We start from the raw sequence: 11,022 nt of genomic DNA, 5'->3' as shown, positions 1-11,022 counted from the left end.
TTCTGAGCTACACTGAATGAGAAAAGTGAGTGACCTACTTGAAGTAAGATAATATACGGAACTGCTTTTGTTGAAGTGGTGTATGGGCAATATAGTTTTTATGCTGCATTGGCAAAACCAATGTTTTACTCACACCAATAGTTTTGTGTATTTTCTAGTCAAATAATGGTGTCGTTAGAAGCTACTGGCATCAGTGACTTTTTTTTGTGCTTGCACACCATGATTTTTACTTGAATGTGAGAGTGTAATAGGCCCACTGTAGATCCCCAAGGCTTCAGATGTGCATATTGTTTCCCAGGCTAAGAATGCATTAGCCCATGCAGTGCAGTCTTCTCGTCATGATGCTGACCTCCTGAGGGAGCAGTATGAGGAGGAGCAGGAGGCCAAGGCTGAGCTGCAGCGCAGTCTCTCCAAGGCCAACTCTGAGGTGGCTCAGTGGAGAACCAAGTACGAGACTGATGCCATCCAGAGGACTGAGGAGCTAGAAGATGCCAAGTAATGCACTCTGACTTGACTCTCCATGACATGTTTAAAATCAAAGAATAAACATGCCAAGCAGGATCATAATGCAACCCTTCCATTTATTGCTCCACAGAAAAAAGCTGGCTCAACGTCTGCAAGATGCAGAGGAAGCTGTGGAGGCTGTTAATGCCAAATGCTCCTCCCTGAGAAAACTAAGCACAGACTGCAGAATGAGATTGAAGATCTTATGGTAGATGTTGAGAGATCCAACGCGGCTGCTGCTGCCCTGGACAAGAAGCAAAGACATTTTGATAAGGTAGTAAAACACATTCGTACTAGGTATTTAACATCCTATACACTTTCTAGTCCCAGGAAAAGTAAGTAAATAATAATGATGGTACCTATTCCAATGTTCTCAGGTCCTGGCAGAGTGGAAGCAGAAGTTTGAGGAGTCCCAGACTGAGCTGGAGAGCTCCCAGAAAGAGACCAGATCTCTTGGCACTGAGCTCTTCAAACTCAAGAACTCTTATGAGGAATCACTGGATCATCTTGAAACCATGAAAAGGGAGAACAAAAACCTCCAAGGTTTGTCTGCATCCATCTGAACATAAATTATATGTCAAGTTATCTGTATAAATATTGAGATGTTACCCTTCATGGCAAGACCAGTCAGAAGTTTCAAGTGTTTTGAGATATTTAGGGATGCAGAATGTTTGCTAAAATGGTAGAATTTTACATTTTGACATAATTTCACAGTATAAAGTCTACACTTTCATCTTGTAAATAAATGTTGTGGAAATTTTTAACTTATCATGCTGGTGTCTTGCTAGCCGTCACCTTTTAGTTTTCTAACTCTAATAATAGGTTCAATGAGTTTCATAATGATAAGACTGTTCCGATGTGGCCTACAAATACAAATGTGCCCAATTTTGAGAGCGAGAGGGATTGTGTAGACCTAACTACTTTCCCAACAAAGTTAGTGCTGACATATGACGACCATAAAACAAATAAAACACACTTGCAAAGACTACTAGAGGCCATCACATCAGCCACAAAAATAGGCTACGATGGAAGCCTAGCAATGAAATAACCCAACTTTTTGATGTGTTCAAGACACCTACTGTATTCTGCTCACATTACTTAGTTATACACATTCCTTACTTAAGCTTAATGATGATAATGATGAACATTTTCTTACTTTGAAGCTTCTGACAGTCAAATACATGAACCTATTTTTCTATCCTAATAGAGGAAATTTCTGATCTCACTGAACAACTTGGTGAGACTGGAAAGAGCATTCATGAACTTGAGAAGGTCAGGAAGACACTTGAGCAAGAGAAGGCAGAGATCCAGACTGCTCTTGAGGAAGCTGAGGTATGTCAAAAGATACATCCCTTAAGGTCCAGTGGGGACATTTATTAATATTCCTTTGTATGACAATATACTATATGCAAATATTTCCACAGGCTACTTTAGAGCATGAAGAGGGCAAGATCCTGAGAGCTCAGCTGGAGTTCAATCAGGTCAAAGCTGACATTGAGCGTAAACTTACTGAGAAGGATGAGGAGATGGAGCAGGCCAAGAGGAACCAGCAGAGAGTGGTGGATACCCTGCAGACCTCCCTGGAGTCTGAGACTCGCAGCAGGAATGAGGCTCTCAGGGTGAAGAAGAAGATGGAGGGAGACCTCAATGAGATGGAGATCCAGCTCAGCCAGGCCAACAGGCAGGCATCTGAGGCCCAGAAGCAGCTCAAGGGTCTCCATGGACATCTGAAGGTTAAACAACAAAATTGAACTACACTGTAATATTATTACACAGTTGTTTGCTCTGTACTAACACAAACCTAATTCAAGATTAATTTTAACATTTCTGTCAACAACAGGATGCCCAACTGCAGCTGGATGACGCTCTGCGTAGCAATGATGATCTCAAAGAGAACGTTGCCATTGTGGAGAGACGTAACAATCTTATGCAGGCTGAACTGGATGAGCTCAGGTCCCTGGTGGAGCAGACTGAGAGAGGCCGGAAACTGGCTGAACAGGAGCTGCTGGACGTCAGTGAGAGGGTGCAGCTGCTGCACTCTCAGGTAAAATCCTAAACATGGTGGTTTTCAGATTTATTCATATGACACAGATTATTTTTACAATGTGACCCATCATCTTGAACATTTCTGTATTGCCACATAGAACACCAGCCTGCTGAACCAGAAGAAGAAGCTGGAGGGTGATACATCCCAGCTGCAGAATGAAGTAGAGGAGGCTGTGCAGGAGTGCAGGAATGCTGAGGAAAAGGCCAAGAAGGCCATCACTGATGCTGCCATGATGGCAGAGGAGCTGAAGAAGGAGCAGGACACCAGTGCTCACCTGGAGCGCATGAAGAAGAACATGGAGCAGACCATCAAGGACCTGCAGCACCGTCTGGATGAAGCTGAGCAAATCGCTATGAAGGGTGGCAAGAAGCAGATCCAGAAACTGGAGTCTAGGGTAAGTACTATGTTTTTCCCATTTCTCAAACTGTATTTTGGCATCACTTTCTATGAAGGTCATCTCTATGATTTAAGCATACATTCATAACACCATATAATGTGTAATTGTATAGTAAGTATAGTATAGTAAGTAATCATCAACTGTTATCCTCATTTACAAACAATCATGATTACAACAAACAAAGTTCATAATATGGTTATACCAGATCGTATCATTGTGGATCAAGTAACTCTGATCATGCTACATAATTGCTCTTTTTAAATGCACTATTTTGCCGGTGATCACACATGTTATTAATTCATCACTCAGTTTTGGAGATGTACATTTTTATTTCATACAAGCAAGGGTTACTAATTTCTAATTTACTAAGTTGCTAAATTCCTACTAGTCCCTAAGCAGTCTGGTTTCAAGAGCGCCCATTCTATTGAAACTGCTCTTTTATATGTGACTGAAGCATTGAAGGTAACTTAAGCTTCTGCTCACTCATCAGTTTCTGACAAAGCTAGTTCTGATCTAACTCAAGATCAGTTTTAGTTGGCTTTCATATGTTGACATAAATACTCTCCAATAATATTCATAAGAAATGCATCCACTTTAGGCAATCAGTTTTATATGAATGCCACGTAATGAGAACACACGCTATTTAATGAAAATGAAACACTACCAAACCAGGCTTGAATGCCAACAGTAGCGAAAGCGAAACTAAATCAGTACAGTTGACCGTGAGTCAGATCTGCTCCAAAATGTTATGGGTTTGTCCTTGGACCACTCCAACAAACTTAATGGAAATCGGGCCTGCAGTTTTTGCACAATCCTGCACACAGACACAGAAATAGACAGATGGATGGACAGACAAAACACACCGAAAATATTACCTCCTGTTGGAGGTTATGATTATAAGGTAGGGCCTGTTATTCCATCTTGTGAAATCACTACATATAAGTTGTTAAATGCATTATGCAGAATGACCAGAGATCCTTGGCCCATAATGATGTAATCTGGCTTAACAATGTGTTATAATACATTGTGGTCAACTGGTCATAAAGCATTATGAGTCCCATGCTTGCTTGTAAATGAGTATTGTCAATGAGTATTGTCATGACAATTGTTATTATTACTAATGATTGCTTTAGATCGTGTCATGAAAGTATGCATAATGATTCTAGTCATGGCCTTCATAGAAAGTGTTACCTTTAGTTTTAAATCATGTTGGATTGTGATTTTTCTATTACATGTGCTTGTACACACAGGTGAGAGAGCTGGAATCTGAGGTGGAACTGGAGCAACGCAAGGCCAATGATTCTGTCAAAGGAATCCGTAAATATGAACGCCGCATAAAGGAACTCACTTACCAGGTACTAAAATATTCAGAATCCAGAATAAAAATACAACTTTCACCCTCTTATATGTTCTCCATCTAATTCAACATGCTGGCTTACCTAATTCTTTACCCTTAGACCGAGGAAGATAAGAAGAATCTGCATCGTCTTCAGGATCTGGTAGACAAACTGCAGCTGAAGGTCAAGTCCTACAAGAGAACAGCAGAGGAGGCTGTAAGTGCTCAGATAATTCACCACTAACTTCATAATACTTCACCATAAAGTAGTCTAAAACCTGATTTTGTGACTAATTATATGTTTCAGGAGGAGCAGGCCAATAGCAATATGGGCAAGTTCCGCAAGATTCAGCATGAGCTGGATGAGGCTGAGGAGAGAGCTGATATAGCTGAGTCTCAGGTCAACAAGATGAGAGCCAAGAGCCGTGATGCAGGTGGCAAGGTGAGTACACTTTCCTCTATCCTGTAAGCACAGAAGACTTGAAATTTACCTTAAAAGCAAAAACAAGCTGAAATGACTTACTGCAGCTGACAGGATATGTAAAGCACCCTCTGTCCCTCATATCAACATCTTTCTTTAACTCCGAAGCACAGTCCGAACACAAGCCATCTACCTAGGGAAAAGTGTGCCCTATGATCCGACCTGTCAAACCTTAATTTTTTCTACCTTAGAGTAAAGTATCAACACTGATAATAAAGTATAATTGTTCATCCCAACAAACAACAACCAACAGAGGAAGGGGCAACTCAGTGAAAATGTCAAAAGTTTCAAACTGAATTTAAACTGTTTATTTTACATTGATAGAACAAATTTAGAGAAATGTCTATGGCATTAGTCCTGCCCACTTAAAGCCTACGGTTTGCTGAGGGTCTGCAGTTCAGGAAACAGTTAAAAAAGCAGACAACAATTTACTGCTTAGTATTAATTACAAGTGATTTAACTGCAGAGGTTGAGGTCATGTTAAATTATTAATCTAATCCATAGAACACATTCAAATATCACTCCTAATCATTTTCCTTTTTCTGCCTTCATTTTTCTCACAGAAGGGGCATGACGAAGAGTGAAGCTCTGCCGTGGGCCTTTTCTGACATCTTTCCATGCAGTACTCTGGAGCTTGCCTCTGGCTCCCATCATTTTAGTGCAGTACTCTGGAGCTTGCCTCTGGCTCCCATCATTTTAGTGCAGTAGAATAAAAATACATTACAATTGGAATCTCATGTCTGTCCTTATTTACATTCCAAAGATGCAATGATGTACTTGCATTTGACCACAGTCTGATTTCTGAAAGAATTTGTTGACAGCTCTACCCAATATGCTCCCCCAGTCCTCCCTCTAACCTCATCTATATTCCCTGCCATCCTGAGCGCCTCATTAACTCATATTCATACTTGTACCTCTGTTGCCCCTCAGCCTGGTTCTCTGTATTTCATGACTATTTGTCTTGGCTACAGTGAAAATAAGGGCTAGCATCAAGTGTACTTCAACATCTTTCCAAATTACCACAAACTACACAATTACATATATATAACTTCATGTTTTTAGTGTAACCTTTCAGGATGCATTTTCTGATATGTGGTCTATTCATATAAAGCATGCCCTAGCATTTCAAAGAAGAAAGAAAACGACAGGGGATACAATCACTTCAAGAATTCCTCAAAATTATGCTGGCTGGGAAGTCCAAAATATCTTTCCTCTCTGAACAGGGATCCAACACAAAACAATGAAAGACAAAAAAAACAAATTAACGAAAAAAATGACTAACAAAAATCAAAATGTCCTTGTGGAATAAGATATACATATATTCCAACATACGGTACAAAACCCCTAGAAATGTTTCAAAATTATGCTGGCTAGGAAGTCCAAAATGTTTTGCCTCACTGAACAGGGATCCAACACAAAACACTTCAGGACAAAAACAAAAAAAAAAAAACAAACTAAACACTAAACATGACTAACAAGAATCAAAATTACCTTGTGGAATATGAACATCCTGTACAAATCCCCCAAATCAAAACTAATGAACTATCTTCAGACTGCATAAATACAACATAACAGTAAGACATCGCTACAGTATACAGTACAGCTGGTACTGCAATGACGGCAAGTTCCAATACAAAAGAGGTTGCAGGAGGAGTCTCAACTGAACAGCTGAGATGAGTTGGCCTTTACATATGCATCACCAGTTAAAGCATCAGTGTTCCTTTCAAGTTGTAGTCCTCAATCAGACAGAGGCACTCAAAAGGAATGTCACAGGTTATCTTGGTCCTCAAGGACAATGGCAAGGAAACAAAGCCAAGTAAACAAGACCAAGCCAAGAGTCAGGTGTCAACATACAAGAAACCTGAGATGTCCATAAATCCTCTGACTGAGAACAAGTACAGTAGGCTCAGTTTATCTGTTGGGTCTGAATTGTGATAACTTTGCCTCATGTACCTCAGCATAAGGTATATGACAAGAAAATCATTACTAATAAAATAGCAAAATATTATAATAACATCAGAGAAGGTCACTGAATTCATTTCCAGAATTTTCTAATTAATTAAGTGACCATGATTTTCAGAATTGATTAAAAGAAAAAAAGCTCAGATAAATCAGACATCACAGGATATTTGTCAAAAACAAAACAAAACAACTGGCAATGGTGGGCCCAAAGGAGTACAAAAGAAAAGTGATCAGTCTAACCAAGTGGAATAAGTTCAGTGAATCTGACCTCCTCAGTCAGGGGGAGGCATCCAGGAAGAATTTCACAAGGCTATCTTTATCATTAAGTGTAGAGGCAAGGATAACAATACAGCACTGACAGAATGGGACAATGTGGAGGGTGATGACTGGCTGCTTGACAGCTAGGTCACCTTGGCCATTCATTGATTCTATTCTAATAGACATCACCTACATCTGTATGCAGGCGCTGCATTAGCACCTGCTGTGATAAATTTCATTGACATGTACTGAGTTCTGAATTGGGTTATAACATGTACATATCCATATTGAATTTATATGAACATCAAAGATGTTATCACTTTAAGCATTTTAAGCATTATCTTAAATTATACTGATATTATTTGTAGATTAAAGTGTTTACATGCATACGTATACTACTGAAATTCAAGTTTCAGAGTCAGTCATTATCTTCACCTACCTAGATACCCTTACTTGTCTACATGCCACTGCCATTACTTGCAGCTGAATGTGCAAACAGAAGCACTGACATGCTCAATAGCTTAAAAAGACATAAATCAATGCCAAAACTAGAAATGCAATTCCGAGGAATTACATGAGGGGATGCAGTCTGCTGGTTAGGGTGTTGGTGGGGCTGTTGAGCTTGCTGCTAGCTGGTTGGTAGGGTAATTGTGATACCTGCAAAGGTGCTTTTGGAGTAACCAAATTTGAATCTTGTGTGACATGGCATTCTTGAGATATCATACTCAAGGTGTTTTTGACCTTGATATTTAACCTTCAACATCCAACTTCAACTCACTTCATCTTTGAGTCCATAAAAACACTTGTACCAAATTTGAAGCATGTACGTCAAGCCGTTCTAGAGATATAATGCTGAATGCATGAGATATGGCTGGGACTTTTATTTTGACACACAGGACACACTTTAACAGGATGTGTAGTTCAGGTAGAGCTAGATTGTATGCTTAGAAGCTGAGACAGTTGAATTCCTCACAGGTGACACCTGTGCCAGTGTTCTGATTAGCCTGGGAACTGCTCTGAGAACTACTTAACGAGCGCAGCTGGCTCTATTATGACATCACAGCCCCCATTCAAGTCTATGGGGGGAAAATACACTTTTAATTACAAATATCTCAAAAAGTATAAACTTCTCAAAAATGAAAAACGGATAGGACGGTAAAGCCTTGGAAGATCAACGGAACGGTGCTTCAACCAAATTTGTACGTTAAGCGGTTTGGGCTGAATAGGGGATGCATCCCCTCTAATAATAGTATTATAATTATTAAGACATATTTAAAGACACAGGAATTGTGATGTTTATATTCACATCAGAAGTCTACACTCCTGAGACACAACCACACCTCAGGCCTAATGTCCAGAGATGTAAAAATGCATCCCAATCACAACAGCACTACAACAGCAAAATGTGGAAATCTAAAAAATCTGCACATTGATGGCAAGGAGAAATATGCCTACTTATATTGTGCATGTTATCTAGAGACTGAGCATCCCTGTTTACTCATCAGAGACTCTTCTTTCAAAGACACATATACATGTAGCTTACTTTATCCACTAGTGTCTAATAGTCTATGGATGCTTTCTTCAGTAAGCTCTTCTGATCTTACTGTAAATCAGTGACACGGTTAACAATCTATGTAGTTGCAGTAGGTATCTTCACTGTGCCTAACAAATTATCACTGGCACTCAAGAATTTCTCTGTCAACTCATGGACACTTATCAGCTGTTTTCACATGCTGAGAAATATCAACACCTCAGCTTCTTAGAATGCCCTTGTCCAACACAACACCATTTAAACAATTTAAATGGATTTCAGTGTCATGTTAACGACTAACCCTTGAGGGACCTTAAAGCTGTAAGTAACAAATGTTGTGAGCATAAGACCTTGATCTACACACGTCTCCTTCAACTGTGCATACAAACCACCGGTGACTTGGGCGGCAAAATTTGCTCTGGCAGCCCTGCTTTCGCTGCTTGAACATAGGAAGTATTCCAGACGTCTGCTGAACTGTTCAGTCACATGTTACATTTTTCAAAGAGCCGTTGGGATAACGTATCTCTACACAAATTAACTTGATTTGATATGAAGAAGAATTACTTTATCAAGAAGCAATACAAATATGAAATTGGGCTTGCTTTAATTTTGAATGATGGTCATTCACAGCATCTGACAACTAACGTTTATCAGAAAGTACAGCCTGTATATAGCTATCATAACTTAATCATGTAGTGTTATTCAGCCTATGAAGAAAAAATCATTTTGGACACCATGTTCATTTCATTGATTCTCTATTTTACTCATACAGACCTTGAACATGTATTAAGTTACTACAAACATTAACTTGACCTTTCGTTGACGTTTTACTAAACGGAACAAATGTTTCGTAGGAACTGCAGGTCACATACATTGTTTTACTCTCTCAACTGTGTACACCTAATTTTTAATTGGTTACCAGTCATTGCCGCTGAACCGCGTCGTAGCTCATTACCGTAAAGTTGATCAAGCTTGACGCTGATGGCTTTGCAACTTCTCGTCGCCGAGAGATGCCGGTGTTACATGGCAACTGGCACCCATGTTAACTGGCTGCGTTGGTGACGTTTCACGAGTGATGACGTTTCTTTGGCAGATTTGTCACTTTCTGATGGAAACTGGAGACGAACAAATACAAATATGCATGACATATTTAAATGTCAAAATTGTCTGTAGTAGGCCTACGCTACATGCACTGGACCATGAATATGCCACCAAAACAATAAATAGCCTACCTAAATAGCCTTATAATAACTCCACGTGGGTATCGAACCTGCATCCTAAATGAAACCTCTTACATGATAACCATTTATCTACATACTTGCGCCACGAACCAGCCCTAAAATCATAGTGAAATTTACTTCAGTTAGTCTATACAATTAGAAGAAGTCAGCTGATGATTGTAGCAAGTTAACACGGCTGATGGTGTTGTCTTGCAACAGCAGTTGCCCAAGTGAGTAGGTCTTCATGGTTAAGTTTTCAAACATTTCACTGACTGGTGGTCAGGCTCTCTGTGGCCACCTAGTCTATCTGTAGCCTAAATTGAGGAAGCATTGCTGGTCTAAAAATAAATAAATAATAATAAAAAAAAGTGTTATGGGGAGGATTGAACCCATGTCGACTGCGTGATCAAGCAATTTATAGGCATGAACCTGTTGCGCGACAGGAGAAGCACAAACTTAAGAACTGGGAAGTAAAGTATCAAAAACACCATCAAACCCATGTTTACGTGTCAGCAACATTAATGTTAATAAGCCTAAAGAGTTTTGACTCTCCTGTCATAAAATTTTTGTGTAAAATATGGACCGTTATAGACTTCTCCTGCCCATTGCTGTGTGGTTCAATGCCTGTGTTTCATGAACTGAATTCTTAAAAGAATAGGCTGGACAAAAGGATACACAGGCAACACATTTTTATTTGATTTATTTGCTGACGTTCATGTTCATGTGCCTCTACAGACACTTCAGGTAGGGGCGACCACAGCCTAACCTCAATGAAACGTTTGTAAAACTTAACCATGATACTTTGAAGGCCTACTAAATGGCTTGGGCAACGGTAGCATGATAACATGGTAGCCAGATAACATGAACAGCTATGTTAACTTGTTACAATTATAATAACGTTAGCTGACTACTTTTAATCATACAACTGAAGTCAATTTCTGTTGAGTGCCGGTCAGCTGGTTAGGTGGCGTGGTGGATAGGCGATCTGATTACCAAGCAAACAGGTCAATTTATTCGTGGATGATACCCATGTGGAGTGTATTTATGCTATTTAGGTGTTTGTTTTTTGGGTGGCATATTCATGGTCCAGTGCATGTACAGTGGGCATCGCTTTCAAATGACCACTTCATTCGCGCATTACGCGGCGTGAAGCTGCGTGAAGCTTTAGTACCACTTTCAGCCACTGTGCGTCGCTCTGCCACTGTACATCGCTCTGCCTGCCATCCCTTACATAATTGTTGCCGAGAGTAATCCCAGCCTACGAGATTCAATAACAAAATAAATCA

The 11,022-nt window shown here is 39.8% G+C and overlaps 1 protein-coding gene across 1 annotated transcript; it reads left to right on the top strand.

Moving 5' to 3' along the window:
* Window positions 1-682: 682 nt before the first annotated feature.
* Window positions 683-5,424, top strand: LOC125290363 (myosin-6-like; the record flags this gene model as incomplete). The annotated part of the gene is made up of 10 exons (XM_048237181.1): window positions 683-778; window positions 882-1,047; window positions 1,712-1,836; window positions 1,929-2,237; window positions 2,345-2,548; window positions 2,649-2,945; window positions 4,199-4,303; window positions 4,406-4,501; window positions 4,592-4,726; window positions 5,329-5,424. Coding segments are annotated over 10 exons (1,554 nt in total), but the record flags the coding sequence as incomplete, so codon positions are not given.
* Window positions 5,425-11,022: the final 5,598 nt, after the last annotated feature.

Source organism: Alosa alosa, unplaced genomic scaffold, assembly GCF_017589495.1.
Source record: "Alosa alosa isolate M-15738 ecotype Scorff River unplaced genomic scaffold, AALO_Geno_1.1 AALO_1.0_unplaced_442, whole genome shotgun sequence".
NCBI lineage: Eukaryota > Metazoa > Chordata > Actinopteri > Clupeiformes > Clupeidae > Alosa > Alosa alosa.
The sequence above is the reverse complement of the archived record's forward strand: the minus strand, read 5'-3'. Positions and strand labels throughout refer to the sequence as shown.